The sequence below is a fragment of the Euprymna scolopes genome, chromosome 20, assembly GCF_053919585.1.
Source record: "Euprymna scolopes isolate OS-2025 chromosome 20, ASM5391958v1, whole genome shotgun sequence".
Taxonomy (NCBI): Eukaryota; Metazoa; Mollusca; class Cephalopoda; order Sepiida; family Sepiolidae; genus Euprymna; species Euprymna scolopes.
The window spans coordinates 16,817,657-16,841,514 of NC_136501.1; the positions used below are offsets into that span (position 1 = coordinate 16,817,657).

Here is a 23,858-nt window from a genome sequence, read left to right on the forward strand (position 1 = left end):
TTGGATTATGAATTACTTGAATTAGATCTGCTGTCTACTCGTCGGAATGTAACAGTTGTTTCTGTTGCCTACAGATTATTTCATATTCCTTGCCCCGACGCAATGCTTATTTGCATCCTGTGCCGCGGCTGAACCTGACAATATACATTCACATTAGACCCTCTGCATAATCATACCAATATATTTGCTCAGATGTACCAGCAATCTTCTTTTGCATTGTGTTCTGCAGTCCTGAACCTGCTGCCTCCAAATTGTGCGATTTTCGGAGTTCTGTATTGGCTAACTATTATGATGTTCTCAAGTTTTATGCATTCTCCGCAGGTAGCCTCTGTCTATTGCAAACAGTTTTATAACCATGGCTTAATAAGAAGGGGGAAACAAAACAAAAAAAACTGCTAGTTTAAAAAAGACTCTAAACCAAAATGTATGCAAATTCATCCAGTATTTTTGTTTTGAGAAGTGGAGACTGTTTAAGTTTCATTGCCAAAGGGAGGTAACTCAAACTTCTTCTCCCTTTCTTAAGGGATTCCAAAATTTGTAGATGATTTGATTTGATTTTTTAAATACAAAAATATTGAATGAATTTGCATAAATCTTGGCTTAGAGTCTTTTTTTTTTAATCCTAACAAATATGTGCATAATAAAGTTTTTGTGCAATTATATTTTTTTTTAATATTGAGGTAAAACTGGATAAACACATTTTTAATTATATATTAAATGAGGATACCAGATTTTTTTGTTTTTACAAGGGAGTTACCATTTACCAAGACCGAAAAGGTACTCAAGGATAGAGGTGGTAACTGAGACAACAGCCTAGTGATTGCTAGTGATAAAAATTGGGCAAAATGTAATTATTTAAGGAAACAGGTCAACACGAACTTGTTCACATTAGACTTGAAGATGATCATGTTGTAGTTAACTGGAAAGCAGGCCAATGGAACAGAGTTCCACAGCTTTGTTCATGGAATTTGAGTTTAGATTTAGGTAGAGATAGAGAGTGGAGGAAATTGTTGATAGTGGTTGTAGCTAGTCAAGTGTTTTTTTTTTTTTGTGAAAGTTGACAAAGGGGGATTATAGATTGAAGCTCAGACGAGCACCTCCCGTGAAAATAATTATACTTCATTCAAAAGTACATGAACAATGGTTATGATATGAAAATATTTTTAACGGTGGAAATTCTGGCAAATGACTTTTCACAAACTAAAACAATTACATATATGGTGACTTCGATATAAAACGTACATTGCTCTCATTCATCTGAGCTGCAAGTGTTGGTAGATCCCCAGTGGCTGGATCGTCAGCATGAAGAAAGACATCCATTTCCTGCATCCATCGGTTCATTCCAGTCATCTGATTCTATTGAGAACAAAAAAAAATAAGTATTTGATAAAAACAAAGTAAGAAACTCATAAAAAAAAAGTCAGTTATTTTAATCTTTCATAATAATTTAATTTTGCTTAATAACTTTCTAAACTACATTAAATTTAATTTTTTAGAAGTTTATCATGACTTGGAGACTACGTAAATAATTTTTGCAGTTTATGTGAAAGTTATATACATGAACTCTAAAAAGAAATTGTAAAATGTCTTTGATGGGGGTATGAGACGGATGGATTCGCCAATCATTTTTATAACCAACGGATGTGCTAAACAACCAATGAAAACGTCGCAAAATTATTATAAAAATTGTCGAATTTTGGATTCAATCAGTTCGCCGTTTGCTACGTCACAGACCGCATTTAATTCTTTGCCGCCATCTTGGTTACTGATCTGAACTACGCCGCCATCTTGGTTACTGATCTGAACTATGCCGCCATCTTTGTTCAACATAATATCTCAGAACTTAAGAGGTTAACTACGCCACAGACCGCATTTAATTCTTTGCCGCCATCTTGGTTACTGATTTGAACTACGCCGCCATCTTGGTTACTGATCTGAACTATGCCGCCATCTTTGTTCAACATAATATCTCAGAACTTAAGAGGTTAACTACACCACGGACCGCATTTGATTCTTGGTCGCGATCTTGGTTACTGATCTGAACTACGCTGACATCTTTGTTAAACACAATGTCTCAAAACTTAACAGAAATTAAATTAGTTTAGTCCAAATATGTGATATAAATCGAGCTTAAATGAATTACCTGCCTTTGACAGTGCAAGGCTATAAAAAGTGTTACAGCTTTCTAAAAGAGGGGGAAAAACAAACTGATTATATAGGGAAAATGTTACAGGTTGCGGCCAGAGGAGAATGAGAAAAACAATTTCATACAGGCATCAAAAATAGTTTTATGTTGTTGTTTTTCTTTAATATTAAATGAGGAATCATCTTTATTTAAAATCCATTTAGTATTACACATATAAACTTGAGAAAGGTACTTGAAATATGTCAACATTATGTGAATAAACAAAATCACATGATATTAGATCAAATTTGACCACCACCTTGTTTTGATTTTGTTTATTTACATAATGATGACACATTTCAAGTGTGCTTTTCTCAAGTTTACATGCACAATACTAAATAGATTTTGAATTGAGATAATTCTTCATTTAATAATATAGAATAAAAACAACATCAAACCATTTTTAACGTTTGCCTTTTATAGATTGTCTACCCCACCATTTTAGTTAGCAAAAATAGATTTGAGCAAGAACTGACCTGAAGCTGTTTCAGTTGTCCAAGTGCCCTTTCTACAGTCTCCATCCGTTCATCTATAGCAGAATACACTTCACTCCATCTGGAGTTCAAATTGAAAAGATCTGACTCTAACGTCTTCACCTTTTCATCCGTCTGAGTTTTTTTAATTAAATCTTGTCCAGTTTTGTTCACATATTCCAGACTTCGGACATGTTCTTGCAAATCATTTTGAAGTTCCTGTAAAATAATGACATTTTTATAGGATTTAAACAAATAACACACTTGCGTACATCTAGAAACGTGCGGATTTCTTTTACTGCTGCTTTTAAATATATTAAATCATCTTATATATATATATATATATATATATATATATATTTGCTATAGACAAAATGTGTGTGCACATGTTTTGTATGTCCAGCAAAGGCTTTTTTCGGGGGGGGGGGGTACTATGTCTTAGAACTGTTTATATACCCCCTAGATCATAATATCTATGATTTGTGAAGGGATGTTGTGTCTAGATTTATTTTGATCGACTTTTATAAAATTCGCGCTATTTCGCTCTGTCGTGTGTTTGTTTGGCTTTTTAGTATAAATAAAGTGAAACTAATATCAAAACACTGTGTGTTCTCGGCTTTCGTGCCGGGGACGTCCAGAAAGCAAATCAACTTGGATCAATGAGGTGAAAACCGTCATATCAGACAATTGCTATTCATTTGGACACCCTCGTTTTTTTTATGGGAAGCTAGTTTTCCCCCCTAACCCAACATGTTGAGGAAACAAAACCAAAACAACTGCCTCGCAGCCAAACTTAACTGCGGGATTTCATTTTAACCTCATTATGTCTGTCAATTCACTTTTGAGGTAAGTCATCATGCTTTTTTTTTTTTTTTTTTTCGCTTTTGCCTCAAGGATTCGGGTTCGAGCCTACCTCCCTCCTCCAAATTTTTTTTTTTACAAACACCTGGGCAATGGCAGACTGTTCGTTTTTTGATCAACATGATGAGTCATTTCGAGTTAATATCTTATTTTAAGCATCTAAACACAAGAAATACATGATTTAAATATGCAAACATTGCTTAAAAACTAACATGGCCGTCTTATAAACATTTCGTATCAGCTCAGGGCTATAAAAAGCAACATGGAAAAAGTTAAAAAATGTGTATAACATTATTATATTAAAACATCTGATCCATTTGTGCAGAATAAAAAATAGGAGGCATTATTTTTGGAACGCCCTTCATACTTTCTACTTAGCCAAATATAATAGCATTTTTCTTTGCTATGTATAAGCAATACTAAATCTATAATACATTTTCTAAACTTCCTGAGCTCAACTCAGGATTATTATATTATACCCATTGATTAAAAAAGAAACAATAAAAGAGGTTAAAAAGTGTATATAACATCTTTATATTAGAACATCTTTTCTAAATTTTTCCATATCTGTTCTCCTTTTTCACCTCTGCCCAGCCCATTCTTCTCTTTTGTTTTAACATATTGAAAATAATAATGTAAGTCATTCATCTCTCCTTTATATAATAGATAACATTGGACATGGCTGAAAAAAAAAACGACCGCCATGACGAAGCCTAACCCAGTTGACCCCCAAAGAATGAATAATTAGTTTAAAATTTTAGATATTAATTATTCAGGTCAACACCAATCAAAAATATACCAACTTTGTGAGTTTTCGTTTTGTAGTTTTTGACTTGTAGCCGGACATACACACATACAATTGCTCTTAGACTAGCAAAAGGCAAAAATGTAACATTTTTATTGAATCTTCTATCTTTTCCTCCCTCTTGTAATACCAAGTGCTGTATATGATCTGAAGCTTGAAGAGGGATGGGCACTATCAGGCTATTTTTGTCCAAGACACTACATGAACTAATGCAGTGCACGGCCCCACCCCCAAGACCTCGGATGTTTAAGGGATTTATCCATCCAGCTCTAAAAAGTTAGCAATATGGACTCCTCATCCTCTGTTCAAAAACTTTGGAGACCCCTGATAGAGAGCAATGACAATCAAGAATATCCCAACTTTGTGGGTTTTTATTTTGTAGTTGTTAACTTTTAGCTGGGCATATAAACATACACACAGACAACTGCTCTTTATATATTAGATAACAAAATGCACTACACGCAGAATATTTACCTTGTATTGTTGAAACTGTTTTTCCAAGCTTTCCATACCATCCAAATGGATTTTCTCTGTATTAAGAATATCCTCCATGTCACTGATCCATTTTAGAAGAGCGCCAAGGGCATCCAAGTAAGCACGAGGCGGAGTTTCTTCCAAAGCTTTTGCCAACAATTCTTCACGTTCCCCTGAATTGAGATAATAGCAGTGGAAATGATTTCTTAAGAATTGAATATTAATTAATTATTAAAAATTACAATTAAATTTACCAAAATGACCCAAGATGGTAAAATTTAACTATATTATAAATATCAAAAGAATTAATATTTATAAAGTTATCTCAGCTAGATGTAAAAGCTCGATAAAACCAAATAGGAAATATAGCTTATAATAATAAGACTATCCACTTATCTAGTGTTTCCTTTTCAGATTAAATATGTTTTTAACTCATTTCAAAGTGTTTTTTAACATGTTTTTACTAACTGTTTGCTCGTATATATATATATATATATATATATATATATATATATATATATATATATATATATATTCTCCCCATCAAAGGCAGAGGACAAAAGTTTGAAAAAAAAAAAAAGAAAAAGAAATTCACAACAATGCTTTAATACTTTCTTACAACAAATAAATAAACAAATATTTTCAATCCTCAATATCAGGAATTTTATGAACAATGAATTTAGAAAACACGATTACGGTTTAAGATAAGATTTGCGATTATATTTATGTTCTGTTTATGTCAAGTTTGATATATGATTAATATTTGAAATAAGGTTCCGTGCAAGTCCAGAATTTCTCCTGTAGAAAAATCTTTATGATGTACATACTCATCATGAGACGAAAATGTCATATTCCAAAAATCACATAAATTGATCAAGTAGTTTCTTTTAACTAAGAAAATCAAACTTAAAAAGGAAGTGAGAGCTTGTGTCTTGATCTGCCATGTTTGATAAAGGAAGATAACTCAATTCGAACCACCGAGATTATCAAAAATCAACCTCGTAATGGCTACGATATACTATTAATCATTAAAAATTGTTAAATTTTCATTTTTTTTAGTTTAAAAAAGAAAGTACTTGATCAATTTATGTGATTTTTGGAATATGACATTTTTGTTGCATGACAGGTATTATCATAAAGATTTTTTCTGTATTTTTGTTTATTTAATATAGGGGAAATTCTGGATTTGCACCTTAAGTTTTAAATCATGATTAATATTAGAAATATGTGTCATTTGATTCAAGATTATATTATAGTTTGAAATCTGATAAATATTTGAAATAAGGTTTAAAATCATAATTAATATTTAAGATATGTATGGTTTGATGTAAAGTTTCATTATAGTTTGAAGTATGTTTGTTTGAAATAATGTCTAAATCATCAATATTGTCCGAGATATGTAAGGTTTTAACAACATTTTATTAGATTTATATTTAAAAATATTGCATAACTAAAAAGGTATATAAATTCTTGTTTAAAAAACAAAACAGTTCAATCTAAAAAAAAAAGTGTCTATATCTTCAACAGTGTTAGTTAATAACAATCAAAAGAATTTTAATATTTTATGCAAACTGAATTAAATTATGTTACAATTGTATATGAACTTTATATTCAACAATAATAATGTATAGTTTAAGGAGATAAAAATGCAGATTTTTATTTAAAATGTCACCACTTATCAAGGCCCTGGGGCAACTCAAGGATAAGGGATAAGGGTTAAGTGTAAGGTAGACAACTAGTTCAGTCATGGTGAAACCTTGGTAGGGCTAAATTATCTAAATAGACGAATTGGTAGGAATTTATTCACATTAAACTTAAAGGCAAACATGTTATATTCAGTCATGAACCAGACATGGTATTGTGTTCCACAGACGGACAGTTCTAAGAAAGAAATTCTGCTCATGGAATTTTCATTTAGTTTAGGGCACAGCTAGGGAGTGAGGAAAGTTGTCAGCTAGGTGAATACTTGTTGCAAACGTTTCATGGAGAGGGAGCATAGATTGGAGATCAGTTGAACACCTATCATAAAAGTATCGACAGAGCAGAGATAAACTCGCAACGTTTCTTATATATATCACATATATTCTATAAAAATCTGAAAAATGAAAAAAGTAAAACCAAAAATTGCTTGACTACTTTGAATAAAGACAAAATTGCTAATGAACATATGCAATGTTATCCACCACTTTTTAACAGTGTCATTACATTTGAATGGACCCAACACATTGTAGACTCTGTTGATCAGACACAGAAGAAAGGAAAAAAAAAAAAAAAAAAAAACTTGACTCACTTTCTTTTTTAACAAAAGCCTTTATGTCTCGTATTTCCAACAACGCAATTTTTTTTCTAAATATTTAAACAGTTCATTTCCCCTTCTCTGGCCGTGTGTGACTTTCGTCCCTGCTGTGATGTCACCCATGTGCCTCAAACACATCTCGAACATGTATATCCTTTCATCTCTGTTGTGACATCACTTTGCGCAACCGGCTGGGTCATTTGCATATATTTATGCAGCTGCTGCTGCTGCTCCCAGTGTCAGTGGCTCTGTTACACTTATCCATTGAGCTTATTACCACCACTTGCTTATTCCTTGCCTTATATTTTTACCTTCTACACTTCTTGCATACGAGGGCAGAATAGACTAAGTGTAGTATCGGAACAGATTCTACATTTTGTTCTTAGCAAAAAGTGTTGTCTCCGTCTGGGACAGGGCCCATAGTCGTGCTACATCTGACAGTAGTTTAATCTGCAAGCTTTTTTTTTTTTTTTTTACACAGTGGTCACCACTTATCAAGGCCCGGAAGCCACTCAGGGATAAGGGTTATTGCAAGTACATTACGTTAGTGTGGAGATTTGATGAAGTGTTTACTTAAGGGGGCGGTTCATTAGGAATTTGTTAATGTTGGACTTGAACACATCCAAGTTGTAGTCAGGTGGGAAGCAGGCAGACGGAACAGAGTTCCACAGGCGTGCAGTTCTAAGAAAGAAGCTTTGTTCATGGAATTCACGTTTTGATTTAGGCACAGATAAAGAGTGGGGGAAATTTTTCACAGTGGATTCGGCTAGACGGGTGTTTTTTGTAAAAGATTCGCGAGGGGGGGACCAGAGATTGGAGTTCAGACGAGTACCTGCCATGGAAATAATGATAAAACAAGGATAGGCTCGCAACGTCTCTTCTGTGGGAGAGAGATTACAGGATAGAGAAAACGGCATCCCCCACCAAGCCATGAAGTCTATTTTGTACTCTGTTAAGGCAGGATAGGCTGTTTTTAGCAGCTCCTGCCCAGATATGGCAGCAGTATTCCATCCTTGGACGTACTTGGCTTTTATATAGATAGAGAATTGCATCAGTAGTGAGATATCTTCTGGAGCGGTAGAAGGATCCCACCATCTTTCCAGCGACCTTGGCAACAGACTTGATGTACGTGTTCCATTTCAGATCAGGAGTGAAGGTCAAACCTAGAAGCTTGTCAAAACACGGGGCCTCTCCCAGACGAGAGCCATCCATCCCAATTGATGTCAGATGGGGATCAGAGCGTTGATGATGTAAGGATAGGAGTTTGGTTTTAGATGCATTAAAGGTAACCAGCCACGTCTTCCTCCACTGAACCACGCAGTCGAGATCAGAGGAGAGAGAATCAGAGAGAACTTTGTCATTTACAGCCTTTGATGTGTTGCCGTAGATGGTCGTGTCATCAGCATAGATGTCAACGAATGATTTAAGCGGAAAGAAATGACTGTACGGACGGCATACTTGTCTTCAAAACTATATATACATTTGTAATGTAGTCGATATATCAAAGAAATAGAGGACAAGAAAAAAAATCTGTTTACTTTCTTATTTTAACAAAAGCCTTTATATCTGGTTTTTCCAATAACACATTTTTTCCAAATATTTAAACAGTTCATTTCTCCTCCGTGATGTCACCCAAGCATCTCAAACATGTCATGTCTGGAACACATCTAAACTTGGGATTCAAAACTCAAATCTCTTGCAAGTGAGGCAAGCATCCTGCCACCAGAGTTGTTTGACTGTGGAACTACATCAAAATGTAGATTCCATAAACAAAGCTTCTTTCTGTTCCGTCTGCCTGCTTCCCTCCTGACTACAATTTGGATGTCTTCAAGTCCAACGTAAACAAATTCCTGATGAACCGCCCCCTTAAGTAGACACTTTAAAATGTCCACACTAACGTACTGTACTTACAATAACCCTTATCCCTGAGTGGCTTCCGGGCCTTGATAAGTGGTGACCACCTCATAAAAAAAAAACAAAAAAAAAAACTAATTCTATCATCTCTCACATTCTGAAAATTCTAATACTAATTTGGTCGCGAGATTAGCTTGTTGGATGACATCCTTCTTGCGAGTGAGACAAACTAGGTACATTCCATAGTCGTATTTCGCCGCGGTTTGTTTGAGCTGTGTTAGCTAATAGACTTTCTTGTGTGTGACATTGCTGCTTAGGTGGCAGACGTTTGCCTCACATACAAGAGATTTAGGTTTTAAATTCTAAGTTCGGATGTGTCCAACTGACAAGTCTAACGTAAATAAGTTCTTGATGAGCCGTTCCATATAAGTTAACAAATTTACCGAATTTTCATTACTAACGATTACTATATTTTCCAATTGTCTACTGTACACTCTGTAACCCTTATCCTTGAGTGGCCTTTTGGCCTTTATAATGTGGTGATTCCTGTGTCAAAAAAAAAAAAAAAAAAAAAAAAAGCTAATAGACTTTCTTGTGTGTGGCATTGCTGCTTAAGTGGCAGACGTTTGCCTCACATACAAGAAATTTCGGTTTTAAATTCTAAGTTCGGATGTGTTCAACTGACAAGCCCAAATGAGGGTGAAACTCGAGTCGTGGACTTCCAGTTTGTTGACTTACATGACTTGTGGGAGCTGCATTGTTTGACTGCAGAAATAATCCCTCTATTGTGCTAGAAGACTACTCACACCCGAGAGTATCCTGTACCTCTACAAAGTTACTATTCGCCCATGCATGGAGAATTGTTGCCATATCTTGGCTGGTGCATCTACCACTAGCCTCTCACTCAGTCTAATAGGTTCCACTTTGTCAACTAAGCCCTAACGCATATCCCATCGTCGCAATGTTGCATCTCTGTGCCTGTTTTACAAGTATTTTAGTGGAATGTGCTCTTGGTGCCTTCTCGACGTACATATCTCTGACAAACCCACTTAGCAACAAAATCACACCCCTTCAATGTTGAGGTCCCTCAATGCCAGAAAGCTTTCTACTCAAATAGTGTCTTCCCTCGAACAGCTAGATTTGGAATTGCCTTTCTGCTACCTACTTTCCTGGCTGTACTGATATGCAGAATATATAATATATATAATTTGAATATAGAATATATATAATTTGAATATAGAATATATATAATTAGAATATATATAATTTGAATATAGAATATATATAATTAGAATATATATAATTTGAAAATATATATATATTATTTACACTGGCCAAAAATGTGGTAGAAATAATCAAACTGAGAATGGTAGAGGAATTATTAATTGTCATCTAAAAAAAAAAAAAAAAAAAAGTCTGAAACAGGACAATCGATTTGTTAACAGTAAAACCTTTTATAAAAGGACAACACCAAAGCAACAACAACATTGGGACGATGATGAGGATGACATTAATGACAACATCAACACCACAATACTCACAGTCAGTCTCCTCTACAGAGTGGGTGGGTTGGAGAATGGAAGAAAAGGAACAAGCAAAGGGAGGTAAATCATAACACGAAAAGGCAAACAAAAAAAAAAATCACAGAAAAAAAAACAAAACATTTTTTTTTAAATAATAAAAGATTCAAAGAAGATCACAAGAAATTCCTAACAAACTTGGATGCAAAATTTTTATATTTTTGTTGCAATAGATTACAATATATGTAAAATAAATTATACAAAATAAAATTATGTATACAAGTGTTTTTTTTTTTTTTATATATAAATACTAACATTTAAATTAATTAGTACTTTTAAAATAAAAAATGTTTATATTTATTCAAATGATAATAATTTAAATATAAATCAAATGATCGTAGAGAATACCACTTGGTATTTTTTAATTCGTGAATTTATAAATTATAAGAAGCAAAGAGCTAGCGGTGCCTAATCAGAAAGCAAGTTGAGAAAAAGATGTACTGATTACATGACTAATATTACATATTGTCAGTTTTGTGTGGTGGTAAAACTGTTAAGATGGTTAATATTAATGAAGTTCAAAAAAATTATTTTAGTTTATGCAATTGCATTAGTTTTTTTTTGTTTTTTTTTAATGTGATTAATGATAAAAAAGTTATTATTGAAGTTACATTAAGTGAAAAAAAAAAACAATGCCCAAAAATATGAAGTTGATAATTTTATTACATAATATGGGTAAAAGTTGCTGCAATTTTGATTTCAAAAAAAAGAAAAAAAAAAGTTTTATTCTCTATATTTATTTATTTATTTATTTATTATTTCAATTTACTTAGAATATATATATTTTTTAAAAGTTTTTAAGTTGGGGGGGGGTATAATATGAGTACAATGCTCCATTTTAAAAATTAACATATTTCTGATTTGCCTGAAATTTGATCCACATTTATTAAACAGCAATTAAATGAGGTTCCCTGAGGTTTATGAATTGGTTATTCGTATTATTTGGATTCATTGGACTGTTGTTCTCATCTTAAGTATGATTTCCGCAAGGACCAATGGGGCAGTGGTTAGAGTACTTGGAAAAATCAATTGTAAAAGTGATATTCTCCTGAAGGTTAAAAGTTCAATTCTCAGTGTGGGCAACCGAAAAATACAATTTCAAATTACTTAGGACCCCTATACAGTCATCTTGAGTGTGATTTTTATAACGTTTCGGTCGATGTAACCTCCGATCTTCTTCAGGTGTATCTTGTCGAACTCGGGAATTTGAATGGAATTTCGAGCAGAACCCTTTATTTACTTCATGGGGGTAGCATGCTCTTGTTCCATCAGCCATGACTGGATAGAGTTCCTAAGTAATTCGAATTGCATTTTTCGGTCGCCCACACTAAGAACCCATGGCGCAGTGGTTAGAGTACTTGGAAAAATCAATTGTAAAAGTGATATTCTCCTGAAGGTTAAAAGTTCAATTCTCAGTGTGGGCAACCGAAAAATACAATTTCAAATTACTTAGGACCCCTATACAGTCATGGCTGACAGAACAAGAGCATGCTACCCCCATTAAGTAAATAAAGAGTTCCGTTCGAAATTCCATCCAAATTCCTGAGTTCGACAGAAACATTTCAGAATTCAACATTGTACACCTGAAGAAGGTCAGAGGTTACATCGATCGAAATGTTGTGAAAATCACACTCAAGATGAGAACAGCCGCCCAATAAATCCAAATAATACAAGGTTTCCTGAATTTCAATTTCTTTTAAAGAGATTTTAAGCTTAACCTCCAAGTTTTAGGCATTTATTTCTAAAATCAAAATCTTTTAATGGATTTTCTCGAAATTGAAATAAAGATTTGCAACATAAGATTTAGTAGTTCTTCTTCATTATCATAACGAAATTCAACATATTCAATTTCATATAAAACTAATGGTATCTACTCAATTGACATGTCACAGTAATGAACATATCAAAAAATTATGAAAATACAATAAGGTAGAAATTTTATTATTAATGGAAATAGTTTTCGAAGATAATTAGCGAAAATTGAGTTTTGCATAAAAAGAAACCGGAGAGTTTCAATTCTAACAAAAGGGAGATAAATACTTTCTGAAAACTGAAAACCATTTGGCAAAACTTAATTTTCACTAATTGTCTTCAAAAACTGTTTTCATTAATAATTAAGTTTCTACTTAATTGTTTTCATAATTTTGGGATACTTTTATTATCGCGACATGACAATTAAGTGGATTCCATTGGTTTTACTTGAAATTCAATATTTTGATTTTTGAATGTCGCAATGATAATAAAGACCTGTTTTAGTAGCATATATATATATATATATATATATATATATATATATATATATATATAGTGTTATAATGGAATAATTCCAGGAGGAAATCCGGGTATGAGAGCTCAATGTGGTAAACAGAGCAATAACATAAAAATATAACACGGAAATTACATAATTGTCGATGCAATAATTTATTTCAATAATCTAAAATAAAATACCATAAGGTTGAAATAAATTATTGCATCAACAATTATGTAATTTCCGTGTTATATATATATATATATATATATATATATATATATATATATATAGGACAACAAGAGTATGAAATGGATACACAAAACTATATATAGATAGATATAGAATGGATTATTTATTGAATAATAAATAAGGAGAATCTATTTAGAATTCAATAAAGCTTTCCCCAACATCCTATAATTCCTCTTAATTTTTTTCATCCCTAATGAACCTTACGCTAGACGCCGCATCTCCCCCATGCTACCTAGCACCTTCTCTACTCTTCTAATGAGAAGCATTAGGCTTCGAAATGCCCTGGCATAAAGAGTCCCTTCTATCCCCCAAATTTTGCCTGTATTCCATTATTCAATAAATGACCCATTCTATACCAACATATATATAGTTTTGTGTCTTCATTTCATACTCTTGTTGTCCTATTGTATAAGCTCCAATAATTACTGTTGAGCTTGGCATTATCCGGATAAGTCTCCTTTTGTGGAATTGATCTCGCTCTTTTCCTTTTACATTAAGATATATATATATATATATATATATATATATATATATATATATATATATCTTGATTAAAATCTTTGTAAGGGCAGATAAATATGGTGAAAAACTGTTCAATGAAAATATTATATAGCGGTTAAACTTGTTTTTTAAATTGAAAAAATTGTTAAACATTTTGTACATTAATCTTTATTTATTTTTAATCGGTTTATATGCATGCCACATTAGTACAATGGTACCAGCTTTGAATGCTACAGTTTCGGTTTCAATTCTAACTAATGGCACCTAAATACTTTTTTTTTTAAATTTTGAAATCACAGCTCTATAATGATATATGCGAAATCTGGACAAATTAAAGTATCATATTTTACGCCCAGGCACCCCTCCCCACTTGTAATTTATTATTAGTATAATGTGTTCTTTTAAATGTTTTTCAGGAAATAAAATATTCAGATTTAAACAACATTTATAAACAGTTTATAAAAGTTCAAAACAAAAATTGAGATTACCATCTCCAGAAATAAATGGCTGTGAAAAGTTACCGCTAAAAAGCATAAAATTTTATTTTCTTAAAAAACAATTTAAAAAAAAAAAAAAAAAACTACTTGGATCAAATTTTGTGATTTTTGGAATAGACTATCTTCATTCCGCGATAAGTAGGTGCACAATAAAAGTTTTTCTTCATTTTTGTTTATTGTTATAAGCGCCAATTTGGATAAGCACTAAAGATTCTATTATAAACTAACAGAGCCATAAGACAGATAATATGCTGATTATTAAAAATCTATAAGCGTTTTAGAAATAAGATTAATATTTTATTAGGGATAAAAATGAAGAGTTAATACATATTTTATTTTAACAAACAAAACTTTTTTTTTAAACAATTAAACATAACATGGGGCATTTAAATCCCAAGACATTAAAAACATGGAGGGAACACAGAAACAACAAAGATTACTCAGTAAATCACGTATGAACAAAAAATTATGGGGGTCGTTCCAAAAGTAATGCCTCCTATTTTTTTTTATTCCGGCCGAAGGGATTGCAAATTGCATTGTTATAACAGAACTTATCCATTCATGACCAGAAAGTTTCATCTCTGTTGCAGATATTGACGATGTGAAACTCTAAAAAAATACAAAAAAAAACAACCCCTGTCATAGACATGTGTCAGAAGCAGAGATGCTTTATTTTATTTTCCGTGCAAAAAAAAAAAAATAAAATAAAAGATGAACTGATCAACATTCACCTGCTGAAAGTTTATAAAACCAATGCAGTTGCTGTCAGCACAGTTAAGATGGGTTTGTTGATTTCAGAGTAGCAAAAGAGATGTGAATGATAAAGCATGTTCCGGACTTTTATGATAGAGGTATTGTTCATCGTTGGCAAAAGTGCATTAAGAATGGTGGTGACTATGTAGAAAAATAAATTCTCGAGCACAAAAGGTTACTCATTTTAATAGTACCACTAGCATCTTTGTAACTCTTTAACATTTGAATTTTGGAGTTAAAAATAAGAGGCCTTTTGGAATAACCCTCGTATAACAACGACAGTAAAAAAAAAAATTATATTCATATTATAATCTATAGATTAATAAAAGTGTACATTTTTTTTGTCACACATTCGGACGAAGAACAAGAAGTGGCAGGATTACAGTAAAAAAAATGAAAGAGGCTGACATATGGGAGAAAACAGGAAGAGGAGAGAAGGTTATGGGAGCAGGAAGAGGATAAAAAATGAGAGACAGGGAGAGTAGGAAGGGAAGAGGAATGAAGGTTTTTAAAAAATTTAAGCTATCAAGAAGGTAAAAAAACAAAAATATTTCCTTTGTTTAAAAAAAAAAATTTTTTTTAAATTTAAAAAAAATTTTTTTTAATTTTTTAAATTAAAAACAAAAAATTTTTAAATATTAAAAAAAATTTTTTTTCATTTTTTTTTAATTAAAATATTTTTTAAATTTTGTAAAACTTTTTAAAAATAAAAAAAAAACATGGCATGTCATCTTATTAAGATTATTAGGAGGCGACAGTCATGTCGTGGTTACTGACACAGACTGACAACCTGGGTGTCACAAGTTCAAATCCAGTTTGTTCCACAAAAATCACTTTCACTTAGGACTTTGGCAACTTTCACGTGGTCCCTCTTGTAAATACCTGATGTCTTTCTAGAAAGAATTCTGACAAGAAAAGTATCAAGGAAACCAATGCCAAAAACAGAATACAATTTGATGATAATGATGATGATGATGATGAACACTACTAAAAAATTTTCTTTCTTTAAAAATTTATCTAAATCTTTTGATCAATTGAAATTTTGATATAACAGTATAACGACTGAAGAATTGCCACTTCCGGCTAAGAATGTGTTCAGCAGTTAACGGTGACTTGTGAAAATAAGTCGCCTGTGTATTTTATGCATACGAAAATTTTAGGTCAACACATAATTTCATGGCAGGTGCTCGTCTGAGCTTATTGTAAAAAAAAAAAAAATGATTTCTTTCATTAAAGACTTGAAGTTTTATTTTGAAGACAAATTAATTTATTATAATTGGAATGTTTTTGCTTTTTACAAATACAAAGAAATATTTGTAACAAAGCCCCAAGCTCATGTTAAGAATGGCTTTCTAAATAATAACCTCATATAGAAAGCTATTCTCAACATGGGAAGGGGGGGCTTTATTAACTATTCTGTACAATCTTAAACCTATGCTTAATTTCTAAGCTCAATGCAGATTGGTTCAAGCATTTAACTTTCTTTCTGGCTTGTCCAATGAGAGGCCATCTCTCAGGCAAACTGATTATTTAACAAGAAATGATAAAAGGGAGTGCCTGCTAGACTCTCACTTTCTGGCCAAGAGAACACAATGCAAGCTCACTCATTCCACAACATTTCTTTCAACCTTCAAATTTCTCTCTTGGGACACGATCTCCTCCATCTGGCCCTGAAATTCGATAAGAAGCTCCAAAGATTCCAACATGGCTACAGCTGACACACATAGACTAAATAATGTAGCACACATGCACACGGCTACGTATATACATAGACACAGTTTGATTTCCACACCTGTGTAGGCAAAACATGTTCTCATGTATAAACACTTTTCCCTTCCTTTGAAACAGAACATCCATTCTTCCTTCATATATGAACTCATATCTTCCCTACAAACAGGACATTTATTTAACACGTGGACTTTCTAACCTTTTGTCTTCATCCAAACTCGTGCACGTATTCCTTTATTAACATCCGTCTCATCATATCCTTCTTTTTACGTGTTAACAAACACGAGTCAATAAAGTCGTTTGAAATGTAAGAATGAGACTGTCTTTGAATTTTACAATTTTTATTATCACAGTGAAACTTCTCTCTTTGGATGTGACCCTCTCCCCTGGGCCCTGGGACTGTCTGGCCCTGGGGTTCAACAAGAAGCACCAAAGATTTCAACATGGCTGCATCTGACACACATGGACTTAATATAACACACACAGTTTTATTTTGAATACAAATTCATTTATTATAATTGGAATAACTACTTAGAACCTGACTCGTACATTACAAACACACTCATATATGAACAGTTTTGCTTTCTTTATGAAAAACACAATCTTTCTTTTATATATATAACTCTTCTCTCTTCCCTACCAATGAGATATTTATTTAATACTGCATGGACTTTCTAATGTTTTAATTAGTAGCATAAAGATGGAGTATGGTTGTCACATCAGGGCAGGAGCTGCTAGAAAGACCTTATCCTGCATTGACAGAGTTCAAAATAGACTTTGTAGCCTAGTAGAGGATGCTCTTTTTCTTCCCTGCAACCTCTTTTTCATAGAAGAGACGATGCGAGCTTGTCTCTGGTTTATCGTTATTTTCATGGAAGGTGCTCATCTGAGCTCCAATCTAGAGCCCCCCCCCCTCGCCAAACAGTCACGAAAAACGCTCGCTAGCTGAAAACACTATCAATAATTTCCCCCACTTTTTATCTGTGCCTAAGCCTAAGCGTAGATTCCATGAACCAAGCTTCTTTCTTAGAACTGCACGCCTGTGGAACTCCCTACCTTTTTCCTGCTTTCCAGCTGACTACAATATGGTTGTCTTCAAGTCCAACATAAACAAATTCTTGATAAGCCGTTCCCCTCAAGTAATCCAATTTACCAAATTTACACTACTAACGATTACTATGATATTGTCCCATTGACTACTGTACATTCTTTAACCCTTATCCTCGAGTGGCCTCTGGGCTTAAAAAATAAATAAATAAAAAGATTTTATCCACTTATTCTACAAATACAACATCTGCTTACAAAAACACGGCTTCACAACATATTTCCCGTTCTATACCAAGATAGTTTCTTCTTATAAGAAACATCACACCTACTAACTGGGCAATTATTTAACGCCACATGGACTTTCTAACGTTTTGTCGTTGTCTATGCTCAAGGACGTATTCCTTTACAAACACCCTTCTCATACATCCTCTTTTGATCTACAGGTTAACGAAATTTACTTAATAAATACATATGTACATGGACACAGCCTGACTTCCACACTTGTGTACGCAAATACATACTCATATATGAACAATTTTCCTTTTCTCAGAAACAGAACATTCATCTTGTCTCTTCCCTACTACCAGCACATTTATTTAATGCATGCACTTTGTAACCTTTTTGCTGTCGTCGTCCATACTCATGGGCGTACTCCTTTTTTAACACCCTTTTCATCACATCCTCCTTTTATTTACATGTTAATGAAGACAGCTCAAATATTAGAATGAGGTTTTGTCATTCTAGAATACACTTTCGCTTAACAATTTAACAACAAAAATAAAATGTGTTTTTTATCCAAAAAATGTGCATAGTTAACAAAGCTCCTGGTAACAACGTAATATAGCCAGGACTGATTTTCACACTTAACTGCTTTTATTTTTGCAGATTCTTGGGTTTTAGTTTTACTGTTTGCTGAACACATTCTTATCCACAAGTTGCAATTCTTGGTTGTTATATCATTAGACCAATTTGTTTGCCAATAAAGTAATATAATTTTGGAACACAGATAAAAGCATTAAGAAATTCTAAGATAAATCAGATGTATTCAGAAATAACAAAAAAAGAATTAAGTTGGTATTTTGGGGAACTATCAGATGAAATATTTAACAGAATTTAGTTTGTATAAAAAATTCTATTAATAGTCTAAATTTTCAGTGCAATTATTTTTAAGGATTGAATTTAAAAGATAGTAAAAAAAAAAAAAAAAAAAGGAAAGAAATCCCCAAAGAGGCATGACAACAAACAAATGAATAAATAATTACAGAAAAGCTTTATAAAGATAAAACTCACCAATTTTTTGATAAATTGAATTCCAACGTTCATTGAAAGCATTCAAGTCAAACTGAACTTTTTCAACCTTTTTTTGTCTTTTCATCTTCTTCTCATTCAATTCCTCAACTTTGTTTTTCAGGAGATCAACACGAGCATCATGAGATTTCATGGATTTTAGTTTTGCCTAAAGAAAAACAAAAACAAAACAAAAAAAAAACAATTCATTTATTTCTTTTTTATAGCAACAAACAATCCCGTCTTGATATCAACATTATATTTCTCTTTATCTGTCTGTTCGTTCCACTTTTTCTTGGAAACTACTGGGTCAATCTGGCTTAAATTTTGTATGAATCATTGTTATAAGATGTAGAAAATTAAGTATTATTGTATCTACTCAATGCACAATTAGAGATTAATAAGGATTAGTCACCACAATACATTTACTCTAACTTTTTTCTGGGAAACTATTGGGCTGATCTAGCTGAAATTTTGTATGGATTTTTGTTATGACAAAGTGTAACGAACTAAGTATTATGGTATTCATTTGATGCACATTTAGGGATTAATTGGGATTAGTATTTCATGTAAAAATAAGCACAATTTTAACCATGTTCAACCTTCATTCATTTTAAGTTAACAGGCTGTAATTTTTGCTCATTTTTAACGGGCAAAAAGTCTTGTGTATTATATTTCACTATCATGCCAGTTTTATAAGCCTTACTACTTCTGTGATGACTTATGACAAATTGAACATGGTTGTTTTGTTTGTGAGACTATCACAATAAGATTCCCTTACAGTGCTAAAGGGATCCTTCTATCTGTTTTGGTTTTTCACCAGAGTTTCCTTCTATTGGATGGATTGCCTTCACCACAGCTGAGGAGCTCCATCTACTCGTTTATGGTAATATTCAAATATCAAACTCAATCTAGGCACTCTTTAATGATACAAGGTGTCTTCAATAAGTTTCCAGGTTTTTGGGGAGGTTTTTTGTACAGGCATTTAAAATTGACGTAGACTCTTGAAAATTTAGTATCTTATTGCTATACATCTTATGAGATGACTGACCAATTTTTATAATTTCAGGTTCAAATGAACAGCTACAGCAGGAATTGGAATACGCCCTACTAAAGCCTGATTGTTACAACTGGTGAATTTCAAAAATGCAATCTGGATGTGAGAAAACTTTAGAAGAATGATGTGTAATAAAAATTCTGTTTTAAACTTGAAAAAAAAAAATGCCACAGAAACGTATGGAATGCTTCAGACTGCTTTTGGACCATCTTTCATGAATTGAGCATCAGTTTTTGTGGCATAAGAGATTCAAGGAAGGGTGGGAGTCTGTGAGGGATGATGAGAGGTGTGGGAGGAGTAAGGAAGTCAGAACACCAGAGTTGATTGGCCAAATAATGAATTTCGTGTTTCTATAAAGACAATAAGTTCACAGTTTGATGTCAGTGTGGGAACTGGACACATAATTATTGATGTCGAACTGAAGATGCAAAAGATTTGCGCAAATTTTGTCCCAGCAGTTCTCAGAGAAGATCAGAAAGAAAGATGTTATCATGAACATTAAGACAGTTCCTCACCCTCCATATAGTCCAGACGATATAAGTATTTTTGCTAGTATAAGTATTGTATACAAAATTAAAAAAAAAAAACTCACCCGACACTGCTCCAATTGGATGCTGATTTCTACAGCCTCATCATTGATGTTTTCAGCTGTTGTTGCCCATTTATCGTAGCTGGTCATTATTTCTTTCAGGGCTTCTAACTCGTCATAGAACTTCTTGGCTTCCATCTCAAGAAGGACCTGGCTGTGCGTTTCATTTAATAAGGTGTTCAAGTTTTTCCATTTGTCTTCCAGTTCGTTTGTCAATTTTGTCACATTGTCATAATTCTGACCACCTTAAAGACAAAATAAAAAAAATATTCATATTAGTTCAGGTGGACCATTTTTTTCTTTTTTGTCGTAACTTGGTAAGAAAAAAAAATGAGCATGTGTATGCGCCCAGTATGTATACTCTTGCGTCAGCGTCAAACTAGGGAATAACTTTTTAAATTCATTCCTGAAATTTTATTTACAAAAAAATACTTTTCACAGAATTATGGAAAAATATTAATTTATAAACAATTATCTTTTGGATATTAAATTATGAGACATAGATTTGTGTATTAACAGCATTCTTTTGTCCTTTGTTATTGTAGCAAAATTCGAAAACTGAAATATTGAATTTTAAGTGAAACCAATGGTATCTACTGAACTGTCATGTCACAGTAATGAAAATATTAAAAAATTATGAAAAAGGATATTGTAGAAAATAGATTATTAATGAAAATAATTTTCGAAGTGAAAATTAAGTTTAGTAAAGAAAGAAAAAAAAACTGAAGAGTTCCAATCGGAACAAAAGGGAGACAAATCTTTTCTAAAAAACTACAAATCTTTAGTCAATTTATCACTAATTGTCTTCTAAGACTATTTTCATTAATAATTAGTTTTCTACCTTATCGTTTTCAGTAATTTTTTAATATGTTCATTACTGTGTGGCATGACAATACAGTAAATGCCATTATTTCCCTTGAAATTCAATATTTTAATTTTCGAATTCTACTACCATAACAAAGAAAAACCTATTTTTTTGTAAATGAAATTTAAATTTACTGAATTGGAAATGAGTTAAGATAAAAGTTATTTCTTGGTTGTCTCCCTTTCTTAAATAACGGAACAAATATTTTTTTGTTTTGCTTTTTTTAATTGTTTCTTTTCTTTCAGTAAATTAAACACACACACACACACACACACACACACACACACACACACACACACACACACACACACACACACACACAAATAAATAAATAAATAAATAAATAAAACTAGCATTCATCATGCCATGCAGAGAAAGAGTGGTAGAAAATTACACAGAAGAAAATACATGTCAACTGGATGCAAGATGGGAAAAAACCTCTACGGAGAACTGATAATTGGTAAGAGAAAAAGGAGTCACCCTCAACTTCAATTCAAGGACTCATGTAAAAGTGATATAAAAAACGTTGGCATAGACATTGGAAGCTGATTCGGCGTGACCTGTGGAAACACCAGATCAACAGCAGCAGCAGCCTCAAGAGAGGTGAAAATAAACTATGAATCGTGGCACTTGAATCAATTTATTCAAATGGTCCTTTGGAAAAGAATACTGTGCTATTTTTTAAATAGTATTTTCAAGTTAAATTTAAGTTTTACAATATCTCTTTGCTTATTAAATTGTTAGGTGAAAGTACAAAATAGTTACAATACCCCCGCCAGTTCGCCAATATAAGTGCACGCAACTGAAAATAAAATGTTTTTGTTTTTATAATTACAAATTTAAATTATTATTAATTTATTCAAACGTTCCTTTATCTCACTAAGTCACCCCCCCCTCTCAAAAATTATATATAATAAAATAATAATAATATATATATATATATATATATATATATATATATATATATATATATATATAAATTCAAGTTTTACAATATCTTTTTGTTTATTAAATCGTTAGGTGAAAGTACAGAATAGTTACAAAACACCCACCAGCCTGGTAACATAAGTGCATAAGTACCAATAAAGTAATTTTTAATATCGTATTCAGCTAAATCCATATCAAGCGGCACTTGAATGAATGGTTTATTTTATTTATGCTATACCGTAATCATGTGATTAAAATTTTAGCAAACAAAAAATTAGGAAGCAAAGGAGTCACAAATTCCCTTTTTTTATTAAATTGTTACAGTTACAAAATACTCTCCACTCCGCATGTTAAAAATGGCCTTCAAAATAATAACGTCTGATGGAAACACAGAATAGTTACGTGTCACCCCCTCCTCCCAATATAAGCAAAATTTATGTGAAATATTAAATGGTTCTTCTGCTAGCTTAATGATGGCGTGTTACTTATGGAAAAACGGTTAATTAAACTGCAGAAGCACCTGTTAAACACTATATAAGTTCTATAATCCCCCCCCCCTCTGAAAAAAAAAAAAAATGTTTTTGTAAACTGTTCATGAAAACGTTCGGTGCTTGAGCGCTTTTGCCACCACGTTATTTTTCAATAGTTTCCAGGTTAAATTCAAGCTTCACGATATCTTTTTTTATCAAATTGTTAGGTGGAAGCACAGATTATTTACAAAACACCCTCCCCACCGCATGTTAAGAATAGCCTTCAAAATAATAACGTTATTTCAGCACGGTGGCAAAAGTGCACAAGTACCAAACTTAGTAATAGCATTATTAGTGTCCTAAAATATGAAATGAAAAAAATGAACGAATCTCTTAGTAAAAGAGAGTTGTCTCCCTCAGAATAATGACAAATTGTAAAACAGCGTCCTTTCATCTAACAATTTAATAATAGAAAAAATAGATTGTGCGACTTGCATTTAACCTAATTGAACTATTTAAAAATAGCGAGGTGGCAAAACTGCACAACCACCAAAACATGTTCACCTTTGCTTATTTTTGTTTCTTTACAAGCGCACACATTTTTTGGGGGGGTGAGGGGGTTAAATTTTTACATTATATCCATCTCCACAATGACCACTTTTTATAGGCTTTCGTCTATCCTAATTACAAAGATATCATTCACATTTTGCGCAGATAAATGCTTATAGAAATATAAACACATGCATTCTACACTGTAATTCAATGCCTGCCAGATTTGTACCCACGTGCGATACAAAAATCCACTTCTCCCCTATCGACATTGTCATCAACCATATCATTTGCGGGTGAGTATGTTGCCAAAAGTTTTCACGGTTAAATTTGGGAGATTTTTTTATCTACCACCCCCAACTAAAAAAGGTGTGCTCTGCTTCGATATATGTTCTTTACATGGGAATGTTGGGGATGTCTATTCTGAGGGGAGGTTGATGGTGTCTATTCTGAAAGCCGTTCTTAACATAGGTAGTTTCTATCAATCTAAACAGTCCATACACAGTGAGAATGCCTAAATTCTAAAAAATCTGTTTATACTTTCTATTCTTATTTTAATG

General features: G+C 32.6%; 1 protein-coding gene across 7 annotated transcripts in view; it reads right to left on the bottom strand.

The window, feature by feature from the left end:
• LOC145241334 (dystrophin-like) overlaps positions 1 to 23,858 on the bottom strand; it is a 1,936,823-nt gene that overhangs the window by 1,406,465 nt on the left and 506,500 nt on the right. For all 7 annotated transcript variants that reach the window (XM_080104172.1, XM_080104173.1, XM_080104174.1 and 4 more), the window contains 5 exons: positions 20,491 to 20,732; positions 18,845 to 19,010; positions 4,799 to 4,971; positions 2,662 to 2,877; positions 1,243 to 1,356 (listed from right to left, as the gene is read on the bottom strand). In XM_080104172.1, the coding sequence (XP_079960298.1) occupies positions 1,243 to 1,356; positions 2,662 to 2,877; positions 4,799 to 4,971; positions 18,845 to 19,010; positions 20,491 to 20,732 (911 nt within the window). The remainder of the gene's footprint in view (positions 1 to 1,242; positions 1,357 to 2,661; positions 2,878 to 4,798; positions 4,972 to 18,844; positions 19,011 to 20,490; positions 20,733 to 23,858) is intronic.